This window comes from Amblyomma maculatum, chromosome 10, assembly GCF_055883805.1.
Source record: "Amblyomma maculatum isolate TAMU_Amacu chromosome 10, ASM5588380v1, whole genome shotgun sequence".
In the NCBI taxonomy this organism is placed as follows: domain Eukaryota; kingdom Metazoa; phylum Arthropoda; class Arachnida; order Ixodida; family Ixodidae; genus Amblyomma; species Amblyomma maculatum.
Window position 1 is genome coordinate 137,009,589 of NC_139353.1, and position 21,703 is coordinate 137,031,291.

At 45.2% G+C, this 21,703-nt stretch overlaps 2 protein-coding genes across 4 annotated transcripts; both read right to left on the reverse strand.

Annotated features, from left to right (window-relative positions):
- Nucleotides 1–1,503: 1,503 nt before the first annotated feature.
- LOC146177528 (uncharacterized) lies at nt 1,504–16,911 on the reverse strand. 3 transcript variants are annotated; one of them, XM_084580503.1, is made up of 8 exons: nt 16,772–16,911; nt 10,272–10,726; nt 8,723–8,879; nt 8,549–8,651; nt 6,294–6,377; nt 5,989–6,231; nt 4,118–4,167; nt 1,504–3,253 (listed from the first exon to the last, which is right to left on the reverse strand). In XM_084580503.1, exons 6-8 carry the CDS (start codon nt 6,101–6,103, stop codon nt 3,152–3,154), a joined length of 267 nt encoding a protein of 88 aa, XP_084436629.1. In that variant the 5' UTR covers nt 6,104–6,231; nt 6,294–6,377; nt 8,549–8,651; nt 8,723–8,879; nt 10,272–10,726; nt 16,772–16,911; the 3' UTR covers nt 1,504–3,151. The 3 variants fall into 3 exon arrangements, 2 of the variants coding, with proteins under 2 accessions (XP_084436629.1, XP_084436630.1); XM_084580504.1 differs by lacking the exon at nt 1,504–3,253 and adding an exon at nt 3,261–3,943; XR_014701044.1 differs by lacking the exon at nt 1,504–3,253 and having other exon boundaries at nt 3,261–6,231; nt 10,272–10,574; nt 10,653–10,726.
- Nucleotides 15,767–20,303, reverse strand: LOC146177529 (uncharacterized). Its single transcript, XM_084580502.1, has 5 exons — nt 19,190–20,303; nt 18,034–18,105; nt 17,702–17,761; nt 17,306–17,456; nt 15,767–17,049 (listed from the first exon to the last, which is right to left on the reverse strand). The coding sequence occupies exons 1-5, from the start codon at nt 19,526–19,528 to the stop codon at nt 16,952–16,954; spliced, it is 720 nt and encodes a 239-aa protein (XP_084436628.1). The 5' UTR covers nt 19,529–20,303; the 3' UTR covers nt 15,767–16,951.
- Between the last annotated feature and the right edge of the window lie 1,400 nt (nt 20,304–21,703).

Here is a 21,703-nt window from a genome sequence, read left to right on the forward strand (position 1 = left end):
ACAGGCCACAGCAATGACGTACGTACCGCGAACGATGTCCATTGGTCCGTCTCGATGACTGACGGGAGAAGGATGGGTGTCTACCGCTCGCAGCGCGCTTTTCCCTCGCCACGGCCAGACTGAATCCAGCGGCGCGCGCTCCCTCGACCGTTTTTTTTTTTTTTTTCGCGCTCGCGGAGAGCCACGCCCCACCTCCCGCCAAACGCAGTGGAGGAAGGAGAATTTGTATTGCGGAGGCTAGACGACCTCGGGCAGGAGAGTGAAAAACCTTTACGAGGGAACAGAAGGAGACAGGCATGACAGAATCGGGTGATTGCTGTGGCTGTAACTGCGTTATTAGTTACTCTTTTCAAAAACATTTTGCGGCCTTGCGTTCTAGGGGCGAAGTCTCGCAGTCACCGGGGAAGAAAATATTTTCGACCAAAGGGTGGACAGTGAGCCTTTAAAGGCCCACTGTCCATCCTCCGGTCAAAATAGTTTTTTTTTCCGCGGTGGCTGTGAGGTTTCGTCCCCACAACGCAAGACCGCAAATAGTTTTGAAAAGAGTAAATAATAACGGAGTTACAGCCACCGCAATCAAACGATTTTGCACTTCCCCCTCCGTCCGTTCCCTTTCAGAGCTTTTTCACTCTCTTGCCTGGTCGTCTAATCTCCATAAGCCAAATTCCCCTTCCTCCTCCGCGTTTGATGGAGGTGGACAGTCTTGCGGAGAACGTCACTCGCGTACGTCATGGCCCCGCATTTGAGACTTTTCTTTTTCTTCGCTTCTGCTGCCTTGTTGACGTTGGGCCGAGTTGCCAAACCTCTCTCCTAAACGGGAGAGAAAATGAGAGGTCACGCCGGAGTGAAAGCTTCAGTGTTATGACGGAAAATTCGCACACATCCTCTTGTTGAAATGGATCGGACTGTGCGTGCCCGTTTGGAAAGAATAGCTTAAGAAATGAACCCGTACGGCGACACGCCTATGTGCGAGTCAGAACCGAGAGACAACGCTCCGGGCACTTCGCCTTCACCTGATCGTGGAGCTGACATGGAGTGGTGCGTAATATGTTCTTATTAACGTGCTCATTGTGCCTGTTTTTCCGTCAACAGCATTGGCATTTGCGCACTCGATGCACTGATGTCGTTCCTCTGCACTGCAGTCATGTGCGCCAAAGTTGCTTCTTGCGTAGTCTCTTCACTGTGATGATGGCTAAGTGCGTTATGCGCGATCTCTGGGTACACAGGTGTTTGTGCGGATTGTGCGTGGCAAGCACCAACGCTGAGAAAAATGTATGCAGTAGAGAGATACCGCAAGTTATTGCCGAAGGCAGCTACTACTGCATCACATGCACGCAGATTTTCCGAGCATTTACTCGAGGACAAGCCACACAGACGCTGATAGGCTTGGACTCTCTAAAGTCCGAAATAGGGCTTTCCTATAAATAATACCTGATGAGAACGACTCTGTCTACCACCCATTTCGAACAACAGCAAAGCTAAAATGCTGATTCTTTTGTTTGTTTGAACATTCAATAATGGGTTAAATAACGTTCAAGGAACTCGTTCTGTTACCTTCACATCCCTTCGAACTCCTTTGGCGTTAACTCCGCTATGTTGTTTTGGTCATTATGACCTAAAGGGGCATCAAGTAGAGGTGTCATAAGTAGAAAAAGTGATCGTGGAGAAATGACAGGTTATGATCTGCATCTTTTGTCGGGCATTGTAAACACTACTTTATTCACGGCACTCCTGCTGAGCCACTGCCACTGGAGCCATCATTGTCTTGCTCCTACCGCATCATTCTGCTTTCATTGCAATCATCCTTTTTATCATCTTCATATCACGTGATAGCCCAGATCATGCTCCCCTCTAGCTATCAAGTAACATGATACACGTCATGGCTAAGAAGTTTCATACTCGCTTTCCTGGAAGCAACTCTTCGGTGTGAATTCGGACCAGTCGAGGTTATTTTTATGTCACCTGCTGAAGCATGCTCATCAGAAAGAACACAACAGATTGCTGAAATCACTCATCATGGCTAGGAATGCTCACTCGTCAAAACCCAGCTCATTGCATGCTGCATTGAAACCCCCGCGAATTGCAACGTGCGTTACAACAGAGAGGACCCTATATCGCTAGGCGAAAACATAGTAGGCCGCGCAATTTCGATTTCAGAGCTTTGCTGTCTGCTCAGCGACGGCGGCTGTCTGCCGCGCATTCATCAGTGTCGAGACCGGCTGCACGCTGCTTTCCGGCACACAAGGTAAATTTTTAATCTCTTTAGATATAACATAACACACACACCATAATAACACAGATAATAACAGAAATAATAACACCTTTCTTTACAGCAATTTTTTTTTATGTTTCTGTATGTACGGTTATGGTAAATGTGCAGCCAGTGCAGATATCTTCTAGTATTTTCCCATAGGTTCATCTACTCCCCGATTTCGAAATTACTGCATGACTGCTGAGGTTTCAACGGATTCAAATGCTTTCTTGTGATCTATGAATGCTACGTGAAGGGGTAATGTTTCGACCATTTTTCTATCACACATTTGATAGTGTAAATATTATTTGTTGTAGACTGGCTTTTACGAAAGCATGCGTGAGCCTTTGGTTGACCGAGTTTGAAGGTTGCCCTGATTCTTTTAGCGATTACTTTCGTGAATACTTTGTACAGGCAGGTAGTAAGCTGATCGGTCTGTACTCTTTCAAGTCCTTCACATACTCTTGCTTATGGATTAAGATAATGCTAGCATTCTTCTTTGATTACGGTTCCGTTGAGGCTGTGAGGCATCGTATATACAGGGTGGCATCGCGTTTACGATCTCTCCAGCGGCCAACAAATCTGCATTTACCTGATCCCCTCCAACTGAATTCAACACTTCCAGTGCTTCCAATACCTTCTTTACTTTGTTTTTTTTTTTTGCTGCTGGCGGAGCATCCGACTGCTCTTCACTACTCTCATTATCATCCGACTGTTATTATAATCCTGATTACTTCGAACACTGCATACATCAGTGTAAACTCGCCTGCCATGCTTTGACTATCTTATGCATTTTGTATGAAACCCCTGCTGTGCACAAATAGCGAGGTCAGTGCTCTGTCAATCTTGGTTTATGTTCTTGGATTAAACTCTCCACTGAAGGTCGCTGGAAATCATCCATCATGGCTCGCTGGGGTTTTCAGCTGATGAGTTGGAGGCTTTCCTTGTGTGATGAATTTCTGCATCGCCTAATGACATCTCCCAGGAGCTGACGGACGTAGCCTGTCAAGGAACCAAAGCAGCTGTCAAGATTGCTGTGCATTTTCATAGCTGTAAAGAACATTTGTGTTGCTTTCTTTAGCCACGAATGGAAGGAAGATGAGCACTTGTGCTCTTGCAAGAGAAGCCATTTGCTATAGCAAACATTTTATGGGAGTTGACCTTATGTACTGCTGCCATGAAGCCTCACTGAAGTATGCATGAGACTATTCTAGGGGCTCTTTTTAGATGTGCTGTCTGCAAAATCAACTCCTGATAATAGGGCATATAAGCACAGGATTAATCTGTCTTTATTGAGAACAGCAGCATTTTTATAAGAAAGCTCAGCCCTCAGGCTGAAAGAATGTAAAGGCTGTCATAGATTTTGAGGCTAAAATATGAAGGTTTCTATGCATATTCTGTGGACTGTGGTGCTTTTTAAACTAGAATGGACCTTGTAACAGGATCCAGGCATATACTGTTTCATAATGCGCCTGTAACTGGCATTTTATTCGAGCCACTTCACTCCTCAGCAGCATGCATACAAACAGAAGTTTCTACTTATGAAATGTTGGTCCTGTTTGGATCTTTCGCGCAGTAAAGTGTCCTTTCCTTGTTTTGCTTAAACGGGCTTTCCAACACTCTTTTCGAGCTCAAGTTCGAGCCTGCTGCCTCGAGGGATTCTCATTAAAGTGCAGGGCTGCAAGCAGAGTCCTAAAGGGAGGTTGTGGAATCATGCAGTGTCCTTAATTAAAAAAAAAAGGGGGAATAAGCATGCCACGTGGTGAATATGCTATGGACTTTGGTGCGATCCGGATCAGCAAACCGCTGAATCCCTCCAAGGAGAATGTTTGAAACTCTGGGGGAGAGCTGACGCAGATCACTCACCAAGCGTGGACATTCCCAGATGGCTCGAATCTTGTGGAAGGCTGGAGAGTCTGTATAGTGAATAATACCTCTGTCACACGGACACGGCTGAACTCCTTTCAACTCCCTTCAACCAAGGTAGCCATTACCTCGAGGGAGATACGTGCCGTGTCACACGGCAGTCCATTATGGAAGGAAGTTAAATGGAGTTTTGAAGCAAAGGAGATCGACGATCTCCATTGATGGGCGAAGGGAGTACTCTCGTTTCCAATGTGCTTTGCTTCCGAGTCATTAAATAACATATTTCTTCAATAATGTAATTTTTACTCCTAAATATATTAGTTTTTATTGCATAAAATTGTATTCTAACTCGGTTAGTTGCGTTTAATTGTCGCGACTGCACCACATATTGCACAACGCCGCGCATGGTGTCCAGCAGAGCGGAAAAAATGGCTATGTTTAGAGCATGGTCGTTGTTTTCAGCAAATGTGTGTTCTTTTATATTGATATGACTAAAGCTAATTGCATTTTGCGAGGAAAATAGTAGTATAAAAAATATTTCAGTTTGTTTTGGACATTATTTTTTATATCTTTGTGCAAAATAAACAGCGCCTAATGGCCCCCTGTTGGCTGCTCTGAGAAGCTCGTTGCAAGCCGTGTGACACGGGGACAACTCCTTTAAGGCGAAACTCCCTGCGATTCCCTTGCGCTCCTTTAGACCAAGGAAGTTCAAGGTAGTTCCGAGTCGGCCGTGTGACAGGGATATAGAACACTTCACAGTAAAAATTCTGTACCTTGCCCTTATCCCTGGGCTGTCTAGCCTCTACTTGTAATCCTGGTTGCTGTTGAAAAAAATAGTCTCTCATTGCATTATTGCAGGACTGACATGGGAAGAGTTGCTACTAGTGTTATAAGCTTCAGACTGCAATTGCATAAGTTGTAAAAAATGGCTTGAACTGTCAGACATTACTACTGAGTGGTCTTTCTGGCGCTGAATCTTGCACATACCGGAACACCTCACTACTCGTGATATTGCGTGCTTTACTTTTAATAACTCGTTTTGAATAATCTGTCAAAATTTGAACTGAATTTTTTTTTTTCTAGTGTACATAAGCAAACGTTTCCGAGACTTAGTAAAAACGAATCGCAATTTCATCGCTTAGCTGCGCACCCACGACAATGCCGCGAAGAGTATCTAAATCTTGCCACTACGCCAACTGAGCCGAGTGTGTCACCCTCGCAGGAGATCTGATCAAAATGTAGGCACGCGGGAGTGCTACCAGCGCACAGCATGTTGGTAAGCCGCCAAGATCAGCGATGGCGCGAAGCTGTGGAACCAGCTAAGCAAAATTGAAAAGCTTCGGCAGTGTGATTGAAACTGAGCAGGGAGCTCTCTCACTGAGCGAGAAAAAGGAGAAACGCAAAGCACCAAACGTCACATGCTGCTCATATTACTGTACCCTTGCCGTTCTCCCATCATGATCAATAAGTAGCATTGCTTCCTCCGCCGGCAGCCGCCGTCTCTCATCCCCCGCCTTTCGTGACTTGCGAAGTTCGCGACCCCTAACTCAGCGGCGGCGCAAAAAATAAAAATAAAAGGTCAGTGGTTCTGCCCCAGGTAATTATTAATCTGCATCCACCTGACTGCAGCCTGAGGGCTACATAAAGTTAAACAGCTTGCTGAGAAACTCCATAAGTAAAAAATCTGACCCCACCTGGATTTTCACACGAATTGCAAAACTCGTGAAAAAAAGCTGTCTAGATTTCCTTTTGGCCCTATTGCTGCAACGAGTGGATACGAAGTAAATATTTGTTACTTGAAATCTATATACTTTGATGCACTAGCTGCATAATAAAAATTGCACTAGAAATTTTAAAAATGAAATATTTACCTCGCTGTAGCCATGCTTTGTTCTCAAGGGGTCCGTGCAAGCATTGCGTAAATGTACCCTCGTGTCCAGAGTGCTCATTGCAGATATGATTGAGTAAGCTGCGCCATATACTCATTATTAGGTCCGCGTCTCCATTTCTGGCTGCAGCCACATAATAAAGGTGGTTGACCACACTTTGTATCCACGCATTGATGAAGCCACAGTGTTGGCTTTTGCTAGCAGCTTTCAATTTCTTCCTAAGACCTGTAAGAAACACCGTGTATATAGTCAGAGATAGTTACTTCATAGATTATGTTAACACATACCTTTAGCAATGTGCCACACATCAAAGAAGTGCCTCAGCTCTGGCCACTTTTTTCATATGTGGGCCCGTATTCCAGGATGCCGATCTAAAGAGTAAACGAGCATAGGATAAGAGTGAGATGGCCTTGAAGGCAACTTATACGGTTCCAGAAATGAGGGATTAAATTTGAATTTTTATGCTAAAAATTTGCTTCATTACAAGTTTAGGCACTCCGAAACAATTTTACAGCAAAGAGATACAACAAAAATTCATAAAAATGGCTAACAAGAATGCAGGCACCTAGCATGGCCGAAGATGCATTACATCTGACCTCAGCCCAGACCCCTTTTCCGGGCTCTAGGGTCAGGTTATAAAGGAGCCCGGTGCACATTGCAGATCACGCTATTACGGTAAATTTACCAGGTTATTGGTTCATAACTCATGTGACACGGCATCCACACAACATTCCCCCCTAAAAAAAGTACACAACGCGAAGAGAACATCGCATTCACTTCGAAAATGCGGCAAACCATAGCAGATATCACCCTTCGATTGGCCCAACAGTTTTAAAGCGTTTAGGGAAATTTCTCTCTGCTGCCAGAGAGAAATGAAAACGCATATAGGCCGACCGACCCGTTCCCACGGTTTCTAGCGATTCCCCGGCTTTGGCGTCTTTCGGAATTCAGGAAATTATCGCCCCCAAACAGACCAGTTGCCATCGGTGGACAATGGCCGTACCCCCTCTGTCTGGCAGTCTTTCCCAAGGACGGCTGTCAGTCGCTCGTGCCTTCGGGCGTCTGGGCCGCCCCCGCCCGGTCTGGCGGCATTTGCCTTCTTTGGGACATGGTCGCCCATCCCGTGGGAAACCCTCAAAATACAGGTTCTCAGCTTCTTTTCAGCCCATATTGTAGTCGTCAGTTGGATCAGTACTGCACGCTTATTTCCCTGCTTCAAGAGCGCCCTATCGGCTCACGCGCCACATCTAGCAGTAGTTTCTGGTCGCCAAAACTTCTGAATCGGGCGCTCGTCGTGCAGTTCTGACGCATCTGGTAGCAATTAGTTGGCTCGACTGTCACTCGGCGGCGAATTCTCGCGCAGCTTGTACTTCTCTTCAAACAAGGCCCAAAGTAAGCAGCCTCGTCAACGTGCAAGCCCCAGCCCCTGCGACCATTCAGGGGCCCGGGAAGATCGACCATCACCCCATGCGCCTCTGTTTGAGCATTGAGCGTCGCGCATGCCTTTTAGGCGCTTCCTACCGCATCAGGGATATGCGGCAACAGAGAAACGGAAGTGTTAGAGAAATTGCAGTAAAAGCCCACGCATGTGTCTGGAATCTCTCACAGACCTACAGAAAATAAAACTTGCGTGATGCTACAAAGATTATAAAGGAAAGTAAATGCACCTGCTTTGCCTGTCGAGATGTCATAGAAACAAGGCGAATTGTCATTTAAGAATTTTGGCATCTGTTCCTTTTTATTGGTGCACACAAAACCTTAATCTGTCATTTGCCCAGTCTGCATTTTGGCTTAATAAAAAAATTGGCCCATTAGGAGCGCTCCTGTCGCTAAGCCAAAAGTACCTTGACCACAGTTTCAGTTATGATGTCATATTTTCAGCAATTATTTTTTTCTGAGTTGGGGCTTTCTAACTAGCATTAGAATAATTTGAATATATTCTAACATTTTTTGAGCTCCGACCTAGGCAGGTTTTACTATCCATCATTTTGTTTTCAGTTGTCTGTCACGTGTCAACAGGAGTAATAGCCTGTAGTAACTGCAAAACGGGAGAGATGACCAAACATGGCGGAATAGTATGTCGTAACTAGAAACCGCAAAGTCGCGGCGAGGCTAATTCTCCTAATGAAGTTTTGAAGAATGTGACCACTAATTTTTTTTTTACGCCTGTGGTGCGGGATTGATTTAGTTTTAATTTCACTGCAGTTATTATACATTGTGTTTAAGAAAGAAAAGGCAACAAGATTTTCGCAATCGCCCGTTTCTTAACACTTGCAGTCGTTAACAGGCATTCAATATGTCGTAACATGTCGATTTTCTTCATAGTTGCATCATTTCGTCTTCGAAAACTCCAACATTTGTGCACACCTGGTATTCTTTGGCTTAGGTCTTCTGCCCTCTTAGTACATTCTAGTACAATTGTTTGCCTGTTTCTTTTTGTGAATTATCGTTTTTCTGTAGTGTGAACATATATATGAGAAGATGTGTGCCAAAATAAGGGAGCATATTATTCATCTTAAGTTAAACGACCATGTTCAAATACCTGAAGTGAAGGATCGAACGCAGGTGCCAGCATTTTCAAGCTTCTTCAGGCTCCTTTTGAATCCTTCGTTTTCCATGGAATTGCTGTTAGGCACAGCGGCCGACTGCATAAGAACGCTCATATTAAAACTGCGGAACTGACGTCATTAATTTCAGCTATTTTTCATTTTCTTACCTCTCTGACTTGTACTTGTTTGCAGTGCAGGATGCGGTTAGTCGTCGTGTCAAGTAGAGTATGTCATGTACTTGACACTGTGGTCTGGAGAGTCACAACGACCATCCCCGGCTAAGTCAAGTTCCTCGCCAGCTGTTTGTTCCAAAAGATGATCTTGCTGCTCGTGGTAAAACGGCAAAAAAAAAAAAAAAATGCAAAATCATATATATGCCATCCTTGGCATCCCCAGCAGGCATCAAATAAAGATTATGCTGCATTTCCCTGTGCTTCTAGCTGCTGTTTCAGGGTTGTTGTTGTTGGACAATAGTAGTAATTAGCTACAAATGGGTTTGTCTGATTTTAGCTTGAGTGCTGATAATTTGGTCTATTAGAGTTTTAGTTCTAAAAAAAATAGTATAGCTGTGATATAACTTCTAGTAACTGTTCTTGTAATTAAGGTTGCAATGTCATGACCCTTGTTCTAGAATGCACTATGCTTTTCTTGCAACGCATTTTGTGTTTACACTCGTTCTTGGCCATAACGTGGACAGCATAATATCTTATTGCTACCGCCGATATGTGGACCACACAGACAATTTCATTAATTTTTGCCATTCAACTGCATTAATTCAGATTGTAAATCGTCTTGGTAAATTTCCAACTGAATCCTGCGCATCCCTCTTCATATAAGGCAAATACAGTGAAATCTCGTTAATACAATTTAAGTTGGTGCATTTTCTGGCGTAATTTTTTTTGTTCCCGCCGATGTTCTACATAGGCAATGCATTTTTGTACGGCTAATGTGATCGAATTTTCACATGCGTTTAGATAATACAATCGCGAAAATGCATTAAAATCTCGCGTGGTTTCGAAAATCTCTCCGAGAGGCAGCAAAAAAGTGCTAGCGGGGGGCGATAGTAGCCGCGGCCAATGTTTCAGCAATATTGGCTCGCGTAATGAACCGCTCTTCCCAGCTTTTGTCTTTCAGAATTAGCTCTTTTCAAATTTTCGTAGTGAGTCCTGCAGTTTCTCACTATCCCTGATCATAACAAGATCATAACAAGAGCCTGCCAAGATCCCATAACATCTTCATTTATATCTTTGGACCAGATCTACTGCGGCGGTGATATTCAGGGTGAAGTTGGCACAGTGCGAAGATTCAGACGCTCTTCGCGGATTTTTCCCCGAGTGGGGAGTGAAGGAATGAAACTCTGACTCGTTTTACTGTTTCGGAAAAACTTGCTTCTGGACACTAAGAAACAAAAGGTCTAGCACAAAATGACAGGATATTCAAAGCACGGTAATAAAATTTAAGTTGTGTGCCAAGTATGCTTCATTGAAGACCTTTTGTGGCCCGTTTGGGATAATATGATTTTTGGGCAAGTTTTAAACCACTTATAAACCGACTTCAAGTATAAGAAAATAATGCTACTGCTTGATATTTACAGCTATCATTCATTGCTTCGTTGCAAATTATAAAAGAAAGCACTGCGCTGTGCTTTTCCTCAGAAAGTACTCGTTAGCTCAGAAAACTGTTCAGTGCAGACAGCACTGCATACGCAACACTTACCTTGCTCACAGCTGGCACCAAGTAGAGGCCTTGGTAAAGGAAAGACCGTCTGTAGTTTACTGTTTGACTGTTTATGGATTGTAGCCAGCGAAGTGCTGCGGCCATGGGGCAGCCACAGAACAGCAGACCTGCTGCCAGCAGCACATTTCCAGCTGGTTTGGCACCAATAAGTGGCTGACTTTGCCACGTTGCCGCATTCTGACGCTGTTGACACGTGCTTTTTGCAGTGACCAGTGACCCGGTTAATGAAAGCATTGCAATCCACATCTTGTGACATTTGGGAGAGCAAGAGGGCAGCAGTTGCTGCAAGCAAATTTCAAAAACAATGAACTTTATGAACTTTCTTTCGTCGCGTACTGCTTCAGCTGGGTTCAGACATACTGCATGTGGATGGTGTAGCAGTGTTCTCCAGATGTATGGATGTATAAGGCACCCGTTCTTGTTCCACGTAGTCACTGCAAATGAAAGCATCACATATGATGTAAGAAGACCCACAAATCAGCCTTAGCTGTAACACTAAAGATTAATCCCGATGTCATTCTGAAGATGAACGTGTCAGAGTAAGGTGTTCAGCAGCTTGGTTTATGTTTGACATTCTCGTAAATATGTCTGAAAGTTTTAAATTAATCATGCATTATCATGTTCGAACAACTTGAAAAAAAGTGCTCAGCTAATAACCTTGTGATGCCTTTTGTTCGTACTTCAATTTTGCAACACAGCTGATGCATGCTTTGTGTTTCATTTGTTTCATCTCTGAGATTCATTACTGCTGCTGGAACCTCCAGTGCTGTCTTAATTTGCATTTGCTGCCTGGTTTACTTCACCTCACCATATTTCATTCTGAAATCCCTCTTCCTCTCATTATTTCATTTTTTGCTGAGGAGTACGTTTTGGATGTCAGTGTTTTTCTTCCAAGAGAAGGAATGGGGTCGCTCTCATAGTAAACAGAAGAATGGGCAAAGCAGTGCTAGGGTCAACCCCAAAAACGACCGAATGATTTCACTTCGGATCCAAGGTCACCCTTTCAACGTAACAGTTATCCAAGTCTATGAACCAACCACTACTGCTGAAGAAGCTGACGTTCAGAGATTTTATGCGGACCAGCAATGCCTTTTAGACTGCACTCCATCATCAGATGTAGTTCTTCTCATAGGAGACTGGAATGCTAAAGTCGGGAGTGAACAAATATCCGGAATTACAGGCAAGTTCGGTCTTGGTGAACCAAATGAAGCTGGGCAGAGGCTAGTAGAGTTCTGTCAAGAAAACAATCTGACCATAGCGAATAATCATTTTCAACAGCACAAGAGGCGCCTGTACACATGGACTTCACCGGACGGTCTGTACAGGAATCAGATCGATTTTATTCTTTGCCGGCAGAGATGGAGAAGCGCTATACAAGCAGTAAAAACAAGGCCTGGGGCCGATTGTGGCACTGATCATCAGCTTCTTGTTGCCAAAATTAAGCTTCGATTGAGGAAAACGCAGAAAACTAGAAGGCTTTTCAGGTATGATCAGAATATGCTGTGGAAGTGAGGAATCGATTTCAAGAATTAGATCTAGAAGACAGAGAGCCTGAAGAGATGTGGACTGGTGTTCGTGATATAATACAAGTTGCTACTAAGGTAGTTCCAAAGCAAAAGAAATGCAAGAAAGCAAACTGGTTATCTGAAGAGGCTTTGCAAATAGCTGAGGAAAGGAGGATGGCAAAAGTTATGGGGGAAAGAGAAAGATGCAAGGTTCTCAATGCAGATTTTCAGAAAATAGCAAGGAGAGATAAGAATGCCTTTCTGAACATACAGTGCCAATCAATTGAGGACGACAGCCAATTAAGGAACACAAGAGCTCTGTATAAGATAATCAAAGATATCAAAGGAAGCTTCTGTGCTAAGCTGGGCGTGATAAAGGACAAACGAGGCAAGGACCTCACTGAAGCCTCAGAGATAAAGAAAAGGTGGCAGGAATACACAGAAGAACTGTACAAGAAGGACCCAAATGTCCTTCTAGAGACCAAATTGCCAACCTTCGCTGGATCATGGAAAAAGCAAGAGTGTTCCAGAAACCCATCTACTTCTGCTTTATTTATTATGCGAAAGCGTTTGACTGCGTAGATCACAGCAAACTGTGGCAAGCTCTCCAGGAGATGGGAGTTCCAATTCACCTCATCTGTCTCCTCAGGAACCTGTATGAAGGGCAAGAGGCCACAGTCAGAACTGAGCATGGTCTTACTGATTGGTTTCCGATTGAGAAAGGAGTGAGACAAGGCTGCATACTGTCGCCCTGCCTATTTCACCTATATGCTGAGTGCATCATGAGGAAGGCCGGTCTGGACGAGTCTTCAGCTGGAGTGAAGATTGCTGGAAAACGTATCAACAACCTGAGATATGCGGATGATACCACTTTAATGGCAGAAAGTAAAGTGGAACTCAAGAGACTTCTGATGCGCGTACAAGAAGAGAGTGAGAAGTTTATGCTTAAACTGAACATTAAAAAGACAAAGCTCATGGCGTCTTGCCCTATCAAGTCCTGGAGCATCAAGGGACAAGAAGTGGAAGCTGTGACAGATTTTCTCTTCTTGGGCTCCAAGATTACCCCGGAAGGAGACTGCAGCCATGAAATTAGGAGACGCCTGCTTCTGGGCAAGAGAGCCATGGTTAGCCTTGACCGCCTAGTAAAGAGCAGAGACATTAGTCTGCCAACCAAGATCCGTATAACTCGTGCTATGGTCTTTCCAGTTGTGATGTATGGATACGAGAGTTGGACTGTGAAGAAGGGTGACCGCCGAAGAATTGAAGCGTTTGAATTGTGGTGCTGGCGGAGACTCTTGAGAGTTCCTTGGACTGCCAGAAGATCAAATCAGTTGATACTGGCGACCATAAACCCCGACTGCTCATTGGAGGGTCAAATTTTAAAGTTAAAGCTCAGCTACTTTGGTCATCTGATGAGAAGAGAGGAGTCGCTGGAGAAAGATTTGATGTTGGGAAAGATTGAGGGTCGTCAGAGAAGGGGTAGGCAGCGAACGCGATGGTTAGACGGTATCCTCGAGGCGCTGCAGATGAAGTTATGTGATGTCATAAAGATAGTGAGAGACCGGAAAGCGTGGCCTGACATGGTTTATAGGGTCACGAAGAGTCGGACACGACTGAACTGAACTGTTTTTCTTCTTGCTCATGATAAGTGGACGCCCAATAAACGAAACTCTGTTAAATGAAAATTTCGGATAAATGGAATTAAGTAGCGTTATTTGGTTGGATTTCTATGCCAACACAGTAAAATTATTCGGTTAATTGAAACTCCGCCTATTTGCTACCCTCGGTTAAACGGCACAAAAGCTGGACATTCGGAATCTGACCAGCGAATATGTTCTCGCACATGGCAACGGTAATCTCACAACCATGAACAAATACTTCACAGCCAGAACTACAGCTGAGGCAAGCCAATCCAGTAGCCATCGTTGCTGCCGCCATGCCAGATCGTCGTGTCGTGTGTCGTCCCGGTGCTCTACGTTAAGGCCGTTTCACATGGTGCGACGCGCACGAAAAATTTCGGTCCAGTCGCAGTGTCGTTGCGGCGCAAATCACAACAGCCCTTTCACATGCTTGCGGCACCAGCGATTTCTGTCGATGCAGCACGAGCGGCGGCACCATCGTATTTTACGAACAATAAAGGTAGAACACGCGTAAGATTAAATGTAGTATTTAATTTATGTTTTTTATCAAAATATAAAACACTTTATGCAAAATAGACATTTTTAACTTTTTCGTTTTGTACGCAGCTAGGTACAACAGTCACAGGCTGAATTCCATAGGCTGGCGGCTGTCTCGTTCGCAACGATCGCTGCGACGGGAGTGGCGTGCGACCAACATGTTGGAAGTCTGCTGCAGCCGCTCTGCGACGGAAGTGGCGTGCCCTTCTGTCGCTGTGTGGCTGAAATCGCACTCTGCTGCGGCGAGAATCGCATCATGTGAAACGGCCTTTAGGCCTACGCGAGGTCGATGCTTGGTCGTGATGGAGAACGTTCAGAAACGACCACACAAAGCGCTCTCGCTTGAGAAGAAATTACAAGTTCTTCAGGAGCTTGAGCGAAGCGGCCTGTCGAAAACAGAAGTTGCGAAGAAGTTCAACATCCCGAAGTCAACTCAGTCACGGATATTGAAGAACAAGGCCGCTATACAAGGAGCTGTGAAGACTGGGACTTTTGCTTCAAGCCGAATGCGGATGAGGACAACGCTGCATGAGGAATTAGAAAAGGTTCTCTTTTTATGGTTTAAGCGTGCGCGGAGCGCTAATTTTCCGAGAAGCGGTCCCATTCTGGAGCAAAAGGCGCGGGAGATAGCCCTGCAACTAGGAGCCAACAACTTCTGCGGCAGCGATGGATGGCTCAGCCGTTTTAAAAAGCGCCATGGCCTAGTCTTTAAGACAATCTCCGGTGAAAGTGCTTCCGTGGACAAAGACTTGTGACCCGACTGGCAACAGGGGCCACTGCAGGATATTTTAAGCAGCTATGAGCCACGAGACGTGTTCAACATTGATGAGATGGGCCTTTTCTATAAAGCACTTCCATCTAAGACACTGGCCTACAAAGGCGAAGCCTGCACTGGTGGGAAGCGCAGTAAGGAGCGCATTACGGTGCTCGTGGGCGCGAACATGGCAGGGGACGAAAAACTGAAACTGCTGGTAGTCGGGAAGGCAAAGCACCCACGTTGCTTCAAAGGAACGCGAAGTCTTTCTGTGACGTACACTGCCAATGGTAAAGCATGGATGACCATGGCAATTTTTGAGAACTGGCTGCAAGAGGAAGATGCAAGGTTTACTAAGCAGGGCAGGAAAGTTGTTTTCATTGTCGATAATTGCCCTGCCCATGGCCAAGTGGAAGGACTGAAGTCTATCAGCCTCGAGTTTCTGCCTGCCAATGCAACTGCATTGGTACAACCTATGGATCAGGGGGTGATACAGAATATCAAAGTGCAGTACCGCCGCCAGCTGCTCCACCGCATGCTGCTTTGTGCCGACAGTGGCAAGGACTACAGCATTGACTTGCTGTCGGCGATACATATCATGGTCTGTGCCTGGGAACAAGTGCAGGCGACAACAGTGCAGAGGTGCTTCCACCATGCAGACTTCAAAGCTCATGAACCATTACCTCATGAAGAGGCTAGTGCTACCGATACAGAAGCTGTAGAAGCCGACACTATATTCAGGCAGGTAGTGCCCTCTGCTCCTTTTTCGCGACAGGACTATGAGGCTGTGGATGCCCACGTGCACACCTGTCGTGAGGAAAGTCTTCAAGAAATGATTGCCGAGGTGCAAGCCGACGACCGGTCCTCCTCCTCCAGTGACGAGTGTGAGGACCCTGAGCTAAGTGCAGTGCCAGACAGTGCAGCTAAAGATGCTGTTGCACTTTTGCAACACTACTTTGAACATGAGGGGTGTGTTGAATTTCTGCCAAGCTTGTCGAGTATGCACACTTACTTCGTTAAAAAGCAATTGAAGAATGTTAAGCAAACTAAGATTGATTCATTTTTTTCTTTGCACCCACAACAGTAAGGCTTGGAACAATTTGAATAAAGTTTTGCATCACGAAATTTGTGTACTTTGCTTAAATGAAACTTCTTATAAATGCAACACTTTCTGAATCCCCTTCAAGTCCTGTTTAAGAGGAGTTCACTGTAGATATACAATTTGCTCCGCCTGACGTGCGAGCCTGTTTCCCTCTCCTGTTTTGACAGTTTTACATTCTTTTGCACAACATAAGAAGATCATGTGTTATGCTGTGTACTATAATAAATGTATATACTGTTTTATGCAGCTATATATATTGTCACGTAGGGGTGACAAGGTCGACGACACAAATGAAGGGTCGATGATTGCACTGAAGAAACTCTTTATTGGGCTGACTTGCGACTGCAAAACAACTAAGCAACTCGGCGGCGGCGATAGCAACAAACGTGCTCGTCGGTCGTCGGACAAAGAATGCCCGTCACACTCGTCAACGCTCAATTTAAAGGCTGCACAGAACAACCTAGATAACGTCGCAAACAGCTACCAGCACGGGCTAGAACATTGTGGAAAGACACCCGAGTGGCCGGAACCTTCGAGACAGATCTCGGTGAATCTTGCACTACAACAAAACTGATAAAGGCGTGACTCGCGACATCGAGCATTAACAAACAAAGATTACAGAACTGATACGCGGTCCAGAATCAGAGTGATAAGCCTGTATGCTGGCGGCTGTTAAAAAACAACAAATACTGTTTTGAAGGTTTCGCGGCAATATTATATACTGAAGTTATGATTCACCTCTTTCTGTTTGCGTCCTTATAAGAGTGGAATGTATTTTTGACTTCATTTATGCAAGAAACTACTGAGTGCAGTATGATGGTATGATGCAGAGTAAGGCTAAGTATCCGAGACAGAAAGAAATGCACCAGAACCGAAAGGAAATCAGGAGACAGGAGCATTGAGCATATTCCACACAGACTAGACGGTTCAATGTAACATACCTCAAAAAAGTGCTGTTCAGGGTTGCTTTGAAGGCATGTAGGTGCAGTCATTCTTAGCTGGCACTGTCTCATCAACATCCACTTGGTCTTCTGATGCCTCTTCATTTCAAAATGATGTCAATTGTACAGGTGTTGAAGAGCGTGCTTGGCAACCCCACCGCAGTACTGTCAAATCGATAATCACTCTGGTGTTCCTGTTACTGGCAGTGCTCCATCAAAACTGTCGGTCTGAACAGTTGCTGTCATCAGCACCTTGACAGAAAAGTCTGCCTGCGTGCCTGCATAATGTTTATGTGTTACTGAAGTGAAATCACTCCGCAGGTTCCAATATTCTCTTACTTCACATACATGAAGATGAAGCAGTACACACCTGGTTATTTTTGTGTTCTGTAAGTACTACTCGGGCTGCACTGTACATGTTTTTTTTACAAGAATACAAAGCATTCATTATAGCAATTACATAATATAAGATATGAATACATGCAACTATCAATAACAGATCTCTTCGTTGTTTTACAAAGCATACACGCTTACCAATTTCAATACCTCTGGCGAAATCCCACTGCATCTGCGATGTAACTGTGCGCAGTCTTGTTGCAGTTTGAGTGCTTGCCTCGCTTGTTGCTCGGTCACTTGAAGTCCGGGTGGCTGTTTTCTTTGAAGAAGCGCATCGGCCTGCGGCAACCTATGAAGAAAATACCTTGGTTTAAATTTTGTAGAGCTTTTATTATTTTATTCTGTGCTGACACTACATTGCATTCCTCAAATGATGACAGATGTAATATGATACATTCGTAGATAAAAATAACTAAGTCAAAAAGTGAAACATTGCCGAAAAATTTAGTTTCTTATAGCTCTAGGAATGTCCGCTCCTAGACATGGATCTGTTTTTACATTGATCAACTGTAAAACTTAGAATCTGCCACTTACTTTGCAAGATGCAGCTGCCACGATTGCCTTGCTCTTGGCTCCAGATTGTGGAATCTGGGGCTGGAAAAAAAAGGTGACATAAAGCGTATGGCTATAACAGGATAATTTTTTTGTAGAAGAAATTATGTTACTCATAAAATTTCTTTGCAATACAGGATGCTTAGAATGCAATTTTGTTTTTCTACAGCCTAATACATTTTTTTTTTATATTATCTAACGCTTGCTGCCTCTGAGGGATTGTTTACGAATTTCTACATTTCGAACTTTGTATATTTATGAATATTCGACAGTGCGTACTGACACATCCTAATAAAAATATCACTTCGGCGTACCTTGATAATTTTGGTGCATTTTGGCCTTGTTTCGTCTCGGGTGCGGGTCGCTGGCTCAGGTGTGCGTTCAGGCTGCAGGAATACATAAAATGCATGTATCTGCCGTGACGATGCAGTTCATATTGAAAACATGCACAAGTAAAACTGCCGACTGAAGTAAGGGATGCACTCACTACTACCAAAAAACATGCACCCTGCTTTTCATGAAGGCAAGAGAAAAGCAAGAGCAACGGCCCTTGAGGCCAAGTTAGAAGGCTCTAAATACACTGTTTATGTAGACGCGGCAGAATACAAAGGAGGAAACTCTTTTGCTATTGTGGGCGTGAACGACTCGGGTAAAACATTAATGGCAGGTTCAATAAAAACAAACAACTCGGGGACAGCGGAGGAGGCAGCTAACGCCATGGCGATGGTCAGCACGAAAGCCGTTACCATAATTTAGCGACTCCAAATCTGCTATAAACAATTTTGCGAGGGGCATGATCTCCAAAGAGAGAGAGCGAATTTTAAGATATAAAGACTGAAACCAAAAAGAGGTGGAATTAATATGGGCGCCGGCACACTAGGGGAACAAAGGAAACGAGTTGGCTCACAGTATAGCTCGAGGTTATGACAGCCGAGCAGTGAGCCAGGTTGATTCCCCCAATTTCTCGAGATGCACTTCTCATTTCATGACTGCACTAATCACTTTAAACTAGAAAGGCGGATATATCCTCCACGAGACAAGAAACTAGACAAAAGGCAGGAAGTAATCTGGCGTCGGCTCCAGACGCGTACCTTCTTCAGCCCATCTAAATTAGCGCATATGTACCCAGCACAATAGAATCCAAATCGTAAACACTGCAGCGAAATAGCAGGATACGATCATATATTATGCAGCTGCAAAAAAGCGCCGCCACCAGCGGACCTACTACCCTACCAGTCCCTTCTTTAGAGCGGTGGGAGGCTATACTGGCCAGCTCAGACCCGTTAACGCAAGTTCGGGCTACTGAGTGGGCTCAAAAGGTCGCCGAGTGCAACGGACTTGAGGCCATCTAAGTGTAGCGCCCTCAAATCGGTCATTGCTGACAATAAATGTTTTCCAATCCAATAATAATAAAAAAAAATGTGAACATAACAGTCATCGCGAAGTAATGTTTGGTGAAGTTCTACTTACCGTACCATTGGGAAGGAAAAGCGTCGGTATCGTGCCTGGCTTCAGCTGACGTCTAAAATGGAAGTTCACTGCCTGCAGTGCCCTTGGATCGTGCAAATAGTCATCCAGAGCAAAGTGTCTCCCACAGACCACCGCACGCGTGTCTGGACTATATGGAAGTCCGATGCGTTGCAGCCAGATACGCTTCAAGGCACAATTTCTTGGCAAGCTGTGCCGAGTAGAAATTTGACTCCACTCACTACGCGCACATCCAACGACGTAACAGCGTTCCAACCGGCTGCCGTCCAACCAACCTCCACAACGACCTCTTCTAGAGGTCGTGCATTTTCGCCGCACCATGAACTACTGAACTGCAGACGAGCGGGAAGCAGTCAGTGTGCGATAGGTTGCGCGAAAGAAGGCAAGACTGTAGAAACGGCGCAGCACACAGAATGGACTCGGAGCAGGGTGGTGATGGTGGTACAGGCTATGGTGGTACTCTCTGCGTGCGCGAAAACGAAACGGGCGAGGGAAAATGCAGCAGCGAGCGGTATCGTATCGAACAGGGCAGAACAACCTGCACCGTGTTGGCACTGTTTGGAGGAGGGGAGCGGCTAAAAGAGTCTTTGTATTAACTCTATGGCTAAAACTCGATGGATAGATGGATGGATGATAGTGGCTCTGCCCTTTGTATCGGACGACAGCTTGCGCTGCCTAGCCAAAAAATTAAAAGAAATATATTTATCTCTTCCCCATTTTTAGCTTCTAATTCGCCCGTATCTGCCCCCCTCCCTTTTTTTCCTCTCTTTATTCTCTTGACTTTTTCCACCAATCCTCTAACCTCTCTTTTGTTATCAGAACGCGTTCCTCATCCATTCGTCCATCTTCCCCAGCAAATCCCAGCGCTCTCTCCAGATCTGCCGCTTTTTCCGCGGGAAGGGCAGGACGAAGTTTTTGGCACCTTAGAACAACATGTTCCGTTGTTTCCTCCTCAGTTCCGCACGCCGCGCATAATATATCTACTTCCTGAAATTTTTTCCTGTACGTTTTTGTTCTGAGGGCCCCTGTCCTAGCCTCAAACAGCAATGAGCTCCCTCGTGAGTTGTCGAATAAACTTTCTTTCTTTATATCCTGTTTTCGAGTTCTATACATACCCCAAGCATACCCAATGCTGATTTTCCTTGCATTGTTTCCTCCCACATTTTCCTTTCTGCCTCCTTTACCTGCTTTTCAATGCTGCTGTTTTGCTGCGGTGTATCTCCAAACTCTAGGTACCTAAGGCCCGGATTCTGAAACGCTCCTAACTTTAGACCGCTTCCTAACCTTCCGCAAGGAGCCCTCCATGCTCCCTAAACGTAAGGCGCCCCCAGAAGGCAAATGCGTATTCCAGAAGCTCCCCATCGCCTTCCCTGCCTAAGGAGCGCCTCAGCAAAGGAGGCCGAACCGAAAAGAGTGCTGGTTTCGAGACTATACGCAAAAGATGCAAAAAATATGCACTGTATTGCTAAAGTATACTGCTAGCGTTGTTAACTTTATAGTTTCATCGATACATCTGGCCATAAATTCTATTTGTTTGGTTAAGCACCAAAAAAAGAATGACAAAAGCGCTGTATTGGACGGGAAAGCAAACTCAGTCTGGCAACCGTCGTAACATCTGACCGGCGTCGAGAGGTCACATCGCCATCGTCGCCGCGCGTCGCTGCATTTTGTTGGTTTTGTCCTCGCGTTTCGATTGCCTTCTGTGTAGTATTCGAGCGGATTCTGCCTGTCGGTGAGATGCCGGAGACGAGACACCGCCGGTGCCTTGTAAACACCGCCGTAAACAAGTTCAGTCGCGCGTCGCAGAAATCTTGCGTAACTTTCAAAGCTGTCGTCTTCCGATAGGTAACGCAGCGTCATTCTTGCTGCTCGCTAGAACAAACGGCAGAAAACAGTTTTGCTGTCCGCGAGAACTGGCAAGCACCGAACCCAAAGACAGACTCAAGCGTCAGCAGACCGCGGCCATCTTGACTGCACACGACACCTGCCCGTAGCCAAGCGTACCGCGTGCACAGTCGTGCGGAGAAGCATGCGTTCAGGTAGAGGAGCGACGTTAGGAAGCACGAAGGTAACATCCTGGCAGCCTAAGCTCAGGGAAGCACCAAGGGGGCCCTAACTTAGGGCCCCTTAGTAAGGGACGTTTCAGAATTGACGTCAGGCCGCCTTAGAGTGTGTGAGGAGCCCTTAGTAAGGCAAGGAGTGTTTCAGAATTCGGGCCTAAATCTGAGCTTTCGGGTTATGTTAGTCCATTTCGTATTCAGGCTTTTCATGAAGAGGTGCTTGTACATTTTTCGTGCCCACCTTGATTCCTCCATTTCGGTTAGTCTCTGATCATATTTTAGTTTGCTAATTGCCCCTCTAACCTCAAATGATGCCCAGCCCATATCTCCCTGGACTCCTTCATTAGGTGTGTTGCCATGTGCTCCCAATGCCAATCTACCTACCTTTCTCTGTCTGATTTCAAGGCCTGACTGTACTTCTGATTTCATGCACAGG